Source organism: Panthera tigris, chromosome B3 (genome assembly GCF_018350195.1).
Source record: "Panthera tigris isolate Pti1 chromosome B3, P.tigris_Pti1_mat1.1, whole genome shotgun sequence".
NCBI lineage: Eukaryota > Metazoa > Chordata > Mammalia > Carnivora > Felidae > Panthera > Panthera tigris.
The window spans coordinates 135410399-135425110 of NC_056665.1; the positions used below are offsets into that span (position 1 = coordinate 135410399).

The window sequence follows — 14712 nt, forward strand, 5'->3', positions numbered from 1 at the left end:
TCCCTCTGCAGGTAATAAGAAACATGAATATGATGTGAGTATTACAGCAGCTATTCCTGCCCTGGCGTCCTGCTCCAGCAGAGAGACCGGTTCATTTCTCCCCTGCTGTTCTAGAAGATGTGGCCTGATCTGAGGTTTGCCAGCAGGGCTCCTGCACTGCCCTGGCTTTATAACCCCTCCTCGAGGGAGGTTCCAGGACTCCCACTGGGGCCCCAGGGAACAGGAGAACCGAGCAAGGCGCTTGGGTTGCGACCAATGGCAACATGTTCAGGTACTGCTGTGTGTGGAAAGAGAGGCCAGGCGCCCACAGTCTGGGCAAAAGATGAGGTCCACCGTCACGGTAGCTCTTATTTCAAAAGTAAACATGAAAACAGACCAAAAAGCCAATGTAGAGGCCCATCTTTGGCCTCATCCCAGATCTTGCTTCTGTGGAAATTATTCAGACTCTGGTCATCACCCGCGGTGAGTTAAGCTCGCGAATGAAGGGCTGTGTGTGGCCCCAGAACCGCCCACCTATCTGACAGCTGGGGATTAGATTCCCCTCGGTGCCAGGAAAGCCGCAGTTCTCCCAGCTCCCCTAAAGGACTCTGGTGAAGCAGAAGGAAATTGAGAGCAGCCCAAGTACTGCAGGACCTTGGCGGTGACCTAGTTCAGCTCCCCAGGGGAGACGAGTGTGGTCTGGGGAACATGGGACGTTCGGGAAACCAACCCAGTTCCCGGCAGCCGGTGACACTGTCGCCCAGTCAGGTCACCTTGAAGTGGCTGCTGGATACGAGCCTTGGTCTGAGGAGGCACCTGGCATTTGGCACTGGGCCAAAGCCAAACGTGCCTCACTTGCCCCCCTGAACCACTGGGCGTTAGATAGTCTTCTGCTTACGGTCACTGGACCCCTCGGTTAGAAGGGACCTGAGAAGTCACCCAGCCTCACTTGTCAGGACAGGAGGTCCTCCCTCACGGATGAGCCTCGCTGGCAACCTATGCTGGTCTCGGCCGCTCGGCTCCCTTGTCTCCATGCTGTTGGTGACAGTGCCCCAGTTTTCAGTTCGCTCTCTGCTCCCCCGCCCCTGCTATGTGGTTGAGGTTCATTGATCACACCTCTCCCAGCTGCCGGCATCAATCTTCTAAGCACTGGAGGGGTCAGCCTTTGGAGGGAGTCGACACCATGGAAGGCAAAGAGGAGAGAGAGGTTCGGTGATTCGGGCATCGAGCCCCTGGATCAAGCCTTACCTGAAGCTTGTGCGACTAGTAGACTTCTCTGTAGCAGAGAACTTTACTGTGGTTCACCTGCAGTGACAGAGTGCTCGCTATCTCGCATGGTACTCATCCCCTGTTCTCTTAGTCCTTGGTGTATTTTCCCAAGCAAAAAGGCTAGTTGTGGCTTCTGGACTTGTCCACCGACCTCCCATCCAAATCTTTGGTCTTTTCCCAGCGATGCCTCTGGCTGGAGTGGGAGGGTGGTTCATGATGCTCTCGGGCACCTGCCTTAGCAGCTCTGCCCTGACTGCCCACCTGGAGACTCCCACCTGGGCTTCTCCTCAGCCAACTCTCCTCCTGTGGGGCCCGTGGCTCGTGCTCCCCTTTCCTCCCACCCACATGCCAGTCTCCTGGCTTCTCTCTCTTGCCTCCGCCTCAGGCCTGAAGGCTCCTCAGTGCAGCTCTACTAATAGTTGGATCAAAAAGTTTTATCACTGAATTAGGGCTCTCTGGAGAAACAGAACCAATAGGATATAGAAACATATCCTGTTGGGGGTGTGTGTGTGTGTGTACACACACACACTTACATATATACGATATATATTATCTGTATATATCATGAGGAAGTGGCTCACACAATTATGGAGGCCAAGAAGTCCTGCGATCTGCTGTCAGCTGCAGACTCGGGAAAGCTGGTGGTGAGGTTCCAGTCCAAGACTGAAAACCCAAGACCCAAGGGGAGCTGACGAGGTAACCAGCAGCTGAGAGCTGACGGACTCTCCCAGTTCAGAAGATCAATGTTCCGACTCAGGCCGAGAGGACATTTTTCTTTCCTCCGCCTTTTTCTTCTATTCAGATCCTCAACAGATCGGAGGGTACCCACACCCCGCGCCCCTGCCGGGGAGAGCGGCCTGCTGTACTCGGCCCCTGCCTTCTAATGCTAACCTCATCTGGAAACACCCTCACAGACGGACACCCAGACATCATGTTAGCCAGACATCTGGGTTCCCCATGGCCGAGTCAGGTGGACACATAAAATTAACCATCACAACAACCAACCCATCCGCTGTGTCTCATCCCCCCCCACAAGCATGTTTGTGGAGTGAGCTCGGCCCCTCTGCGCGCGGCAGTTTTTGTCGTATTTGCCATTTGAACCTTCGCGGTCCACGGCCTGACCGGACCTAGAGGATCACGTTTATGCAACCTTGTCACTCTGTATCCTGCGTGGGTTCACGGCGACAGTGCCCCGTGTCTCCCCGGTGGGGCAGGGGAAGGGACTCCTGGAAGACAAGGCTGAAGCGAGGGTCAGTGCGCTGGGAGCGCGAGTCCACAAGGTGGCGCCATGATTAAGTGGGAGGCCACTGCAGACGCCTGGGTGGCTCAGTCGGTTGAGCGTCTGACTTCGGCTCGGGTCATGATCTCACAGTTTGTGGTTCGAGCCCCGCGTCGGGCTCTGTGCTGACAGCTCGGAACCTGGACCCTGCTTCGGATTCCGTGTCTCCCTCTCTGCCCCTACCCCGCTCATGCTCTATCTCTCTCTGTCTCAAAAATAAACATTAAAAAAGTGGGAGGCCGCTGGAGCTTACGGTGTGGGAGTCTCAGGGATGTAGGATTCCAGGGTGTCCAAGGAAGACTGCAGTGTCCACTAGTGACTTGGGGTCTGTGGACACGGGGCCTCCACCTCACCCTGTGGCTGGGGCCCCCGAGTGGACAAGAGCGAGGGAGAGACCACGGGTTCTGTGGTGGCACCGGGTAGGTTTGGGAGGAACGGGGAGGTGCTGGGGGGGTGGGCATCGGAGAGGAGGTGTCATCAACGGGGCCTGATGCTCCGGGGTCAAGGCAGGGGCGGAGCTGTGAGTCATCAGCAGGCTGAGTGATGGAAGCTGTGGGAATGAATGAGCTCGTCACAGGGAGGAATGTGAAGAGTGAGGAGGTAGGATGCCCGGCAACAAGGTTGAAAAGATGAGCCAAGAAACAGGAAGCCAAGAGGCAGCCAGAGCGGCGGGACGGGACCCAGGAGCCACGGCACAGAAGTTAGGGGTGTCGTGGGGTCACTGTTGCCAAGTCCCATAAGACGAAAAGCATCTGTTGAGATCTAGACAAGCTCTAGGCCAACTGAGCCAAGAGACAAAGGTAAGATAGGTGGGTTTCTCCCCTAACCCCCTTCATTCCTCATAAAGCTGATTTGGGTAACATGACTTTCTCTATGGGGTCATGGGCTCCTGACCCTGAACTCTGGGATTGGGCAGACAATGGCAGGCACCAGCTGTGGGACAGACAAGCAGGGTCTCTACGGCCGGGCTGGCTTCCCCGTTGACCGAGGACGTTGGGGAGTTTCTGCCGTCTGTGGGTAGCTGGTTCCCAAGACAGAGGAAGGAGAGAAGAGGCCGGCCCGAGGCAGAGCCTTGCCAGCCTGTTCCCTAACGTCAGCTCGCAACAGTCAAGAGCACTCCCGAGTGCCCTCCACGTGGGGGCACGAGGTGGGCAGTGCCCGCCCTAATTTGTCACGTGAAGGTGGTTGGGGACCAGGCCAGGTGTGATGGCTGGGAGGGAGGGGAGCAAACAGCTGGAAGCACAGGGAGGAGGGCAGGACAGAGAGAGGGAGGACGTGGGCCTGGAAGGTGCGGCTGAAAGGTCAGAGACACTAGGGCAGCTAAGTGCTGTGTGAGGAGGCAACACCCAGAGCAGGGGCTGCGGGTGAGACAGCTTCACTGACCAAGTGAGGACCTTAGGACACAGGACAGGGTGGGCTCCAGAGCCAAGGGGGCAGGGGGCCAGGCCGCCTCCCCGCACCAGGGGTGGGCGATGTAGGTGGGGTGTTGGTCTGAGGCCACCGCTGAGTGAGTGTCCATCTGAAGGCATCTGGCCCACAAGGCCAAGGAGCAAGCGGCAAGCGGGATCCCGGTGGCCCTTTGGGAAGGTGGGGAGAGCAGGTGTGGGCTGGGGACCATGTGACTGTCTTCAATAGTCCTCCAAAGCTTGGGTCCAGGCGCGGGATATGGACACGTCCGTTGTTTATGTGTTGAGTTTGGCCAGGAGGACGGCTGAGAAAGTGCACAAGGCAAAGGGGCAGATACCTGGAGTGGGGAGTCGGGAGGTCAGAGGCCAGAGTTCTCGAAAAGGCACAAGAGGGGTATCAGGAGGACCTGGGCAGGGAAGATGGGGGCCGGAGAGCAGGAAGCGAGGGGAGCCCTTCTGGGGACAAGCGGAAGGTGTGTCACAGAGTGGGCAGCAGAAATGGAAGAGCAGGTGGCTGGAGATGGTGAAGACGTGGATGGAGAGGACAACAGCCAGGCTGACTCAGGGTGTGAAAGGAGAGCCAGTGTGGGGGCGAGCTGAAGGGAAGCGGGGCAGGCAGATGGTAGGAGCTTCGAGGCGCGACTGAGGGAGGCAGCCGTGCACCGACGTCGTCCTGACCCTCGGTGCATGGAAAGTGCCGGAAGGAGCCCACGCTTGGGAGCAGGCTGCAGGGTGTCAGGAGAGCTGGGACCGAGCTGAGGTGGAAGAGGAGGAGGAAGGTGTTGCGGGGGCGGGACGCCCCCGGGCAGGGCTGGGCGACGGGCAGGGGTCAGGGGCCTCCCTGGGAGCTGGAGAGGGCGGAGGGCTGGGTAAGGCCCCGGCAGGGCAGGAAGCACAGCGGGGGGCGGCGGGGGGGGGGGGGGCAGTGGGAAGTGGGCACACTCTGGTCTCTCAGGGGTTTGGCGCGCCTTCTGGAATATACAGAAAGGGGAAAAGCAACTGCATTTAGTTCAGGCACGGAGGGTGGGGAGGAATTTAAGGTACATCCCAGAGAAGACTCTGGATACGGAGGATACTTACGTAGCTGAGTAGTGTAAGGCTGAGGGGTTTCAGGAGGAGGGCGCAGAAGGCAGCAGCTGCCCGCAGCACCTCACAGCAGCCCCGCGAGGCAGGAGTTTCTTGTTCTGAGAACCGGAACAAGACTTCGTTCGGTTCAGGTGCCTTGAGGATTATGAGGCAAAACACACAAAGTCCACCATCAGAGCTCAGCGAGCAAACTGCTGTCACCCCATTGAAGGATGAGGCCCCTGAGGGTGAGCTGCTTGACCCCAGGTCCCTGAGGCCCGGATGTGCCGTGGTTGGCACCCCCGTGACTGTCCTCACTGAGCCCTTCCTCCCTCGGGTTTCCTGTCCTCAGCTTTTCACTCCCTCCGAAGTCCAGCCGCCGCCATCCAGCAGATTCCCCAAAGTTTAGAGACCAGTGATGCTGGCCTCCAAATCTGAGGCTCTGTGAGGAGGTGAGGCTCCCACCCCGGGGAGACTTCAGAGGAGGACGTCACCCGGGTGCCAATGCAAAGCTCAGGCGGGCATCTGAGGAAATGTGCATGGGCAGCTCTGGGGCGGGCAGGCGGGGAGGTTTCAGAGACTGAATAAAAAGGGGTCCGTGAGCCAGAAATATGCAGATGGAGGGACATGTCAGGGGGTCACTGAAGTGAAGCCCATGAAAAATCCCAGTGTCATTATCAGTGCCATGTGTAAAGCTGCATTTGGAGCAGGGACAGTGCAAAGTTAGCAGGTGACGGAGGGCAGAACCTTGTACCTGACTTCGGTCCTTTCTGTCAAAGGGAACGCGCTTCAAACCCAGACAAGCAGAGAGAACGTGACAGGGGGGATCTGGGGATCCTGAGGCTCACTTCCTGTGGGCGGCATGCCAGTGTCCTTCTGTACAGGATGACCAAACACCAGGAATGACCAGATGTCTCAGTTCATCTGCCCCCCTGGTGCCATCAAGTGGGGGATGGTAGGTTCTGGTAACTGGCATCGTGGCGGGGGGGGGGGCAGGGGCGGGGCGGGAAACCTTCCCTGGTGTTCCCTTGAGGATTCTAAGACGAACATTCAGCTATTGCTGAATGATCTCCGAACACCTGCAGAAAGCAGCTGGATTAGGAACGGGGTGTTGTAGCTCCTCTCTCCCGCCCCCACCCCAGAGCCACTCAGGCTCGTCTCTGCGTCTCACCTCCCACTCCCTCCTTCCCCAGCCTGCAGCCTTGCCAGCCTCACTCTCCTCCATGGGCTGCTAGCCCAAAGCATCTTTTGGGCCTTATCTCCCCAAATCTCTGAGCAGCAAGAAGGGTGGAATTGGTCTCTAACTTCTTTTAATTAGCTTGAAAAGGTAATACATGCATGTAACTTGAAAATTCAACCAGGACAAAATGTGTACGTTAAGCCCCCACCCGCTGACAACGCCCCTTAAGGCCGTCCTGGGAACATTTGTACAGACCCCTTGGACATCTTTTCATCTATGCGGGTGTATTACAGACCTCCTTTGTCTTGTTTTCCCACAAGTAGGAGCATGGTGTGCATTACTTTGTATTTTCACTTCTTTTACTTCCTACATTCTGAAGATCATAGTCCCTGCTTTTTTTTTTTTTTAACTTTTTTTTTTTTTTTTTTTGAGATGGCCAGGGAGAGAGTCCCAAGCAGGTTCTGCAGTGTCGTCACAGAGCCCAATGCGGAGCTCGAACTTCACGGAACTAGGAGATCATGACCTGAACCGAAGTCTTAACCAACTGAGCTGAGCCACCCAGGCCCCTCATAGTCCTTGCTTTGCAGCCAGGCCCTGCCTGGCCTTTGGAATGACACATATGCTGGTTTCCTTTCTACCTGGTAGGCAGCCTTAGCCAGCAGCTCCCCCTAGCTGAACTGTGAAGGTCAGAGTTCCTCCAAGTTGATTCCTGGGCCCTCTTTTCATCTTTTTTGTTTTCAATGTTTATTTTTGAGAGAGAGAGAGAGAGAGAGAGAGAGAGAGAGGGAGGGAGAGAGAACGCGTGTGCATGAGCAGGGTAGGGGCAGAGAGAGAGGGAGACACAGAATCTGAAGCAGGCTCCAGGCTCTGAGCTGTCAGCAGAGCCCAATGTGGGGCTGGGACTCACAAACCGCAAGATCACGACCTGAGCCGAAGTCGGATGCTTCGGCACCCCGGGCCCTCTTTTCATCTTAAACCTTTCCCCCGTAGTCCCCAATCTACTCCCAAGGCTTTCCACGTGCCCACATATGTAGACAACTCCCACCTAGCACCTCCAGCTCAGACCCTTTCCTCTGAGCGTCTAAGCTTGCACAGGATGGCCAAGTGCAGACGACCGACATTAGACTCCCAACCTTCTGCCGACCCGACTCCTCCTGCCTCAGGTTCTGCATCTTCCTGGAAACCCTCCCCGCGAATCCCTCTCCTCCTTGCGCCGTGGTTCGGGCTTTCCCTTGATTGCACTCTGCAACTCACTTCCTTCCACACTAAGTCTTCCCAATCCCGGGACCGGTTAGACCCCCAGCCTTAACTTCTGTAATAATCCAGTGTCTTTTGTTCCTCAAGACCCAAAAATTGTTATGGGCATGGCTGTGTCTTGTTCATCACCGTCATCTCAGGACTTAGCAGTCTGGCAGTTAGAAGTCACTTACTTATTGAACAAATAAATGTTTGCGGAACAAATGCACGCCTCACTCATGCCTACCTCCACCCCCAGCACATTATGCTTCCCTGCCCGGGCCACCACACCTCCTGGTGCGCCGTACAATTCCATGGTTCAGAACTTGGGCTCCGGAGCCACACTGTCTGGGTTTGAGCCTGAGGCCTTTACTAACTTACTAGGTGTGTGACCTTGGACAAGTTACTTGATATCTCTGTGCTTTGGTTTTCTCATCTGTAATAAAATAGCACTAATGATAGCATGTATTAAAGGAAGTACCTAATTCATTGATTAAAGAAAAAAAAATAAAGAAAAATAAAGAAAAAAAAATAAACATGAATCTGGCATGTTTCGCCTCCCATTCATTCCTGGGCCATGTCGAGCCAGTCTTCCCCTCTGCCATGATAACCTCTTACTGCTCTGTCCTGCTTTGTTTCTGGGACAAAAGTCATTTCCAGCAAGAGTCCAAAGTTTCTGAGAATAGGTGTCCTGTTGGCTGTCTGCTGTGGAGGCTGGACCCAAGAACTATTCCTCAGTGCCCTAAGGAAAGGTGAGGCCTGATGTGGCTAGGGAGCTGCCTGAACCCACTGTCCTAGGGCCATCTGCAAGCACAGGAATGAAGTTGACTTATTCAATTTTTCATTTTTAGATCTTTAAGAAGCTCACATACAAAAAAAAAAAAAAACAAAAAAAAAAAACCACCTTATATTTTATCTTGAAAGTCCACAGTTAAACCTAAGATGGAGAATCGCCTTAGTAAGGCATGAAGGTGGAAAGGTTAGAATGAATTTATTAGTAAAATGATTAAAATAAAAAATGATAGATTTTATAGCAATTGAGAAAATGGTAATTAGAAAACTTTGTTTCACATATGATTTTTCAGAAAACTAGTCAAGATCATCAAGATCATGACTCCATTACCCTTTCAAATTGAAAAATATGAAGGAGCCCTAGTTTGAAAGAGAAAAAAGTGTAGACGCTTGGACACCTATGAGTCTTGGGACACATCTGGGTCTCTCAGTAACTGACCACCGTGGTTGGCACACTCTGGGCGGGGGTTCATGCGGTCAGGATGCAGAACTTCCTTTGGAGACCCCTGTGCAAGTAACTTTGCTACAATTTGTAAGCTGAAATCTCTCAGAAATTTCCCAGTGAAGTAAAAGAATGAATCTGACTCAGATGAAAATGTGGTATTCCAAGAAAACCGTAATAATTTTTAAAAGCCCCTGATGGACTGAAACCCTGGAGACACAGGGGACATTCACCTTTCTTCAAAATTCTACCCTTGGGGTGGTACCATCACCCCACCCCTAAGTTGAGGATTGCGTGCTACAGGGCTGAAACAGACTATCCAAGTCAGCAGGTTCTATACAAGCCGTTTATTTGAAATGCCAACTATATGTAGGATAAAGTCAGTGCTACATGCTTATTAGTAACAGTAGAAAAATAGAACCAGTGGAAACCTTTGTACAACCGTAATGATACTCAAAAGAGAAATGTATCGTTTTACAATGCTTCACACAGACGAATTCAAGTTTGGAGGTACCTAAATAAAAATACTATATATTTCTTTAAAAAACACTATGTACAATTGAAGCGTAAACAAGTTTTACAAAGTACTGGTTATGCAGGTTGTAGAAAACACTTGCATAGGACATGAAATCCGTTTAAGAAAAATTTCTGAGCCTTTAGCATTGAAGGCACTTGACTTCATAGCAGTAACAGCACAACCACAGGAAATGCAGTGTTGTAGAAGATGCCACCTCTCTGAAGTATAGATGTGGTACACAAACGGCAAGTGGAATTCAGGAATCTGTATCTTTGAGCCACCCCATCTAAGAGCAGGATCCCACACCACCTGCCCATGGAACCCGGATACACGGTCACGTGTAGTACACAAAGAAGCTTCCAGAGCTTACCTCGTCTCTTAGAACCCACGTAAACACACCAACACGAGAGGCTGTTTTCAAGACACACACTTGTAAGTCATCTTTCTAGAAACGGCCACAGCGTTATGATATTCAGAATGTGGAAGGCTGACACATGGTCTGAGGGTTTTCTAGAAGGAAAAAAAAAAAAAAACCCAAAGACTTGCCAATAAAACAATTGTGCAACCGCTATTGCAATCTCCAGGACAAAAAGACAACTTAACAGTTCATAAAACATTGTTCATATGACAGTGTCCATGGAAAATAGTCAAATACCTTTTAGTGTGTGACGGCAACTCTTTTAGCAAGGTTATGTGTAATGAGGTTTGAAAGTAAACCACTTAGTAGACAAAGTAAACCATTGCAGAACCGGGAATAGCACCCATCACTGCTGCTGTAATAGTAACTTTCAACTGAAAAGTTGAAAGTCAACCAAATAATAATTAAAAAAAAAAAAAGTCATTTCCCTTTGAGTTCATTCCTAAGCTAAAAACATGAATGCCTTAGAATTGCAAAACAAGTGTCTTAGAAGTGTTTCATGAAACACGTTTCCCCCTAAAAGGAGGATGACACATCACGAAAATACCTATTTTGCTGAGTAGTTACTGAGAAATGTTAACCCTTCCCCTCCAGAGACTGGTGCGGGGTCGGCTGGGAGCCCCTGCCGCCCCCACACTGCCCCCTTCACACTCTGCATCATCACCCTCATTCAAATGGACAAGGACCGTCCAATGCCAGAATGTGAACAAACAACCAAAAGAAAATCCAATAAAGGATGGCAATCTTGTAATAAAGAGTTGAGGACGCAAAACCAAGAATAGGTAAAGTTTCACAGACAGTTCGACAAAAAGACTCAAATACAAAGAACTTGTTAAAAATCCTGAAGATCCAACTGGTTCTGGAAATGCCAGGAGAGCTTAGGTCTAGGATGTATGCCTGGAGAAGGCTAAGGGGGATGGGACAAAGGCCGTGATATGTGGAAAACTCAAATGGCTGCTTTTCAGTGATCGTTTTTGCCTTTCATGCTATTTCTTTTCGAGTCACAGGTGACTTTGTAGTTAAATTATCCATCAAAATCACAAAACTAAGACAAAAATATAAGAAAAAGACCAACAGCATCTTGAAGAAACATGGATCTTCTCTTTCTGCTCCAGGGGCTAAACGGTAGTTCTCTAAACTTTCACACAGTGGGCACCGAGGGAGGTGATTGTCTGATGGCCTGATTATCCACGGTCTCAAGAGGAGATCTGGTATTCTTTCTGAGATTTGGTTCTCATGAAATTTCTAAACTGAGTGACACGCCAGGTCCCAAATTTTATATTCTACATACGCTTTTTTTCTCTAAGAGCCATCTTACTCAGGCTTCACATTTATCTTAGTACAACAGCATTAGAAGATTTTAGTGCCAGGTTCGCATTACAAAGGATTGAAGAGGTGGGTTCCAAAGCCAGAGGCACACAGCTGTTCACCTACCCCGGCCACCACGCCTCACAAGGTACATCAGAAGTCCACTGTCGCCCACCCGAACACACACAAGCCACATCTGCTTACCTTCTGCAAAGTCTCACCAGTCCACAATCCCATGGGTTAGAGTCAGTTCCTCTCTACACACAGTTTAGTCAGAGCAGCTATTAAATTAGTAAAAGCAAACTTCATAAATTAAAGTAGGAACAGTGGCCACTTGTTTTTATGTTTGGGGAATATGAAAGAATATTTGATACATTTTCAGAAAAATGAACGTGTGACGTCAAATAGCTCTTATCTAACATTTTGAAAAATACAGGTCAGAGATGAGAAAGCTTTTTCCCACCCAGATTAGCTCTACTCACTCTTATTTGCGGTACTAGCGTGGTACGGTCTGAATTCAGAATAGAAATCTAAAACTACATCAAAGTAATTCATGTCAAGACATGTATATAAATACACGTTAAGGAATATGATGGAATTAACAGTTTTGTTTCTGGAGACAGAATGAGATCGGCTTCAAAAGACACCATCATCTATTATAAAGAGTCAAACCTCCTCAAAATGAGAACAGAGTCCTATGTTTTTCTAGCTCTAAAAAAAAAAAGGAGCCTCAAAGGCGAAGCTAGCCAACCTCCCAGGGGCTGAGTGTTCGCTCCGGGAGGCATGGAGCTCAGTGCGCACCACCGCCGGCATCGATGAGCACGCCAGCAGCAGCCAACTCGGCGGGCAGCACAACGCGGGGCAACGGTTGGCCGTATGCGGATAGACTGACGAGTTCCTCATCTTTGAGACTACCGACTGTTAGGATTTTTTAAAATGTCAGATTATTCCTGAGTGTATATCCACAGGGTGAAGTAGGAAAGACTGTAAGAGAAACTACAGCTTCGGGAGAAATCAGAGTTGTTGACACCCAATAGAAACCTATTTACTTAAAAGTGCATGTAATTCATTTATATGGTAGCTTGTAAAGGCTCCCTAGCCCTGCATAGTTTTAGAGTGAGTGTGAGTGATTCATAGTTTTATATATATATACATACGCAGAAAAGAGGCTCCCAGACATCCTTCATATGAGGGGATGTTCAGCAAGTCTCTTTTCTTCTAAGTGCTACGGCTGTGTGTGTATGTGTTTGTAAAAATACAAAGTGAATGCTCAAATAATGTTAAAGTGATTTAAAAACTCAAATACTAATATATTTACACTGGAGAGTAAGAAAAAAAAAACAGTCCTTAGCTCACACATTGCCCTTCCAAGGGAGAGGATCTTAAAAGATCCCATGTGCTCAGTGGTTCAGTAAAATCCCAAACCAGCGCCCCCCAATGGAGTTCAAGTAGGACATGTAGTGTTTCACTGGGAAAAGAAAAAAAAAAAGGTTTCTTTTTCTTTTTTTGGTGACAAAGCATTATGCGTTCTACAACAACTTTTTTAGGACACCAAAATTCAGACACACTTTGAAAAACATTTAAAAGAAAACATAGGCTTACAAACACCAAATGACATCCATAAGACTGAAGCCCTTTTGTTTTTTTTTTCCCACAGAGAGCAAGACAACTGAAGGCAGCAAGCAGTCCTCAGCTGGAGAGTCGAAGCTCAGAACCAGAAATCCCGTAGTGCAAGCTTTAAGTCACTTCGTTATTTCCACTGCCTTAGGATTCCAGAAAATCTGATGTCTTTAGAACCTCATCTAGTGATACGCTGATCCACACTACCAGCATTCGCAGGAATTCTGACAGCGTCCACACTGGGAACAAAGCAAGAGCTTTAAGCCTGGGCACAAAAGGCTTTGCTCCTTTCTGTTCTTTATGGAACCAGAAAACTTCAGGATCCTGATTGGACTCCCGCTGAAGGAATGAAGACCAGCTCCCAAAGACTTACTAAGTAAGAAAGAATGATACTAGGTTTATGGAGACTGAGCAGGAAGATTTCTGAACTAAAACGATTACTGAAAAGAGAGGAGCATTTTGATGTGCTGTTCTTTGGAATTTCTATAATTAAAAAATAAACACAGAACTATTTCATAAGAAAATACATCTTAGTGTGCAATCCAATGCACGTGGAAACTGGTAGATGAAAGGTAAAATGCAAAAAAGTATGAAAATACAGTTCCTTTAAATGTGGCAATAAAGTGTAACATACTGATATAAAATCAACACAGATAAAATAAATGTACAAGTGCAAAAAAAATCCCATCATTTGTAAAGAGAAAAAAAAGTGCCAGCTTGCTTGCTCTTAAAAATGCTTCCCCACATAATTGTTCAAACACAAAATAGACAGATGCAGCATTCAAAATAACCCTCTTAGCATGCCATGTCTAATAAACATGTATATACAAAAACGAGAATAAACTAATGTGAAACTGAGTTCGCTGGCATCAATAAACTGGTCTCTAAGTTGTTGGGTTACATCATAAAATGGGATGTTTCACATCTCAGGCACAGACGACTTGGAGGTTGCTCTCAGAGGGCAGACTTTTTATAGAGGAAGTCTGGCTTGCTTGGTGACCTCCTTCCCCTGCTTATTGAATCTTCCCTTTCTAAATCGGAATTTCGCTGAGCTCCATGGCCCAGGGACTCGCTGTCGGCCAGTCTCCTACTGGGTCTCTCTTCCGGAGCTTCAGAGCTGCATGCAGAATGTGAGGGTCTGTTGGGAGTCAGCCCAAAAGTCAAGTCAGTTTCTACTGCTGTTCGTCCCCTGACGTGGGCTGGACCATTGCCAACATTTTCTGGGGCTGCCAAAGGAAAGTCTGACCGCTGGGGAGGTTGCTCAACGACATCAAGGTGTATTGGCTCATTCTTTTGTCTGTGTAGATGCCCGTCAGGGGAAAGTGGATATTCTCTCCTAGCTTCTTCCTGCTTTTTAGGAGAGGTCTGGCTAGGTAGGTAGGCTGACTTTAAGCCACTTGGTGATGCCTTATTGTGGCTATACAAATCGGGACCAAAATATCCACCTTGCGAAGGGGAGGGGGTGCGTCTGCCAGGAGCAGGCGTAGAAGGTCTGCAAGCAGCATTTGAGAAGTCATAGAAATCCGGATATTCCTGCTGATTTTCTCGAGCATCTGCTTTTTGCTCTAGCGTGTGTTTCTTTCGAGACGTGTGTGTGTGCCTCTGTGGAATACACGACAGATGCTGGGGAGGCCCTGGTCCTACTTCAGAAACTGATTGGCTTAATTCTGTGTCAACAGCCAGTTCTGGAAGCCTCCTGTCCTTGAGTGACAGTGTGGACACACCCATGGCAATGTCCGGCATTAGATCGTTTAGCACAGGTTGGGTACACTGCAAACAGAGATAAAGGAAGAGAGGTTAAAAGAAAAAGGCCCATGACACCCTCTTTGTAAAACTGATGTTCACTGATTTTGCTTCCTCATTATAAAAGTAATACAGGCTTAGTTTTAAGAATGATAAAAATATAGAAAACCATAGAAGCCAAAAAAACCCAAAAACAAAAACATTAACCTTCCCTGAGATAATCACCATTAACAATTTAAGGTATTTCTCACTTTTTTTTTCTCTGCACATATATTAATCTTCACAAAATGTAGTGCATATATAAATCTGTGGCTAAATTTTGAGATTACTATTCCACTGTACTGATGAGCCATGGCTTACTTAACCATTCTCCCACTGCTGATATGAAGGCTGTTTCCTATTTCTCATTATCGTAATCAAGACTGTAATGGGGGTACCTGGCTGGGTTGGTGGAGCAT

At 49.2% G+C, this 14712-nt stretch overlaps 1 protein-coding gene across 4 annotated transcripts in view; it reads right to left on the bottom strand.

The window, feature by feature from the left end:
* Window positions 1-8762: 8762 nt before the first annotated feature.
* The window catches only part of BTBD7 (BTB domain containing 7), a 57404-nt gene continuing 51454 nt past the window's right edge, over window positions 8763-14712 (bottom strand). For 3 of the 4 annotated variants that reach the window (XM_007094936.2, XM_042990430.1, XM_042990429.1), the window contains exon 10: window positions 8764-14281. In XM_007094936.2, the coding sequence (XP_007094998.2) occupies window positions 13466-14281 (816 nt within the window). In that variant the 3' untranslated portion in view covers window positions 8764-13465. Of the gene's footprint in view, window positions 14282-14712 lie in introns of all 4 variants that reach the window. The other variant, XM_042990428.1, reaches the window with a different exon arrangement.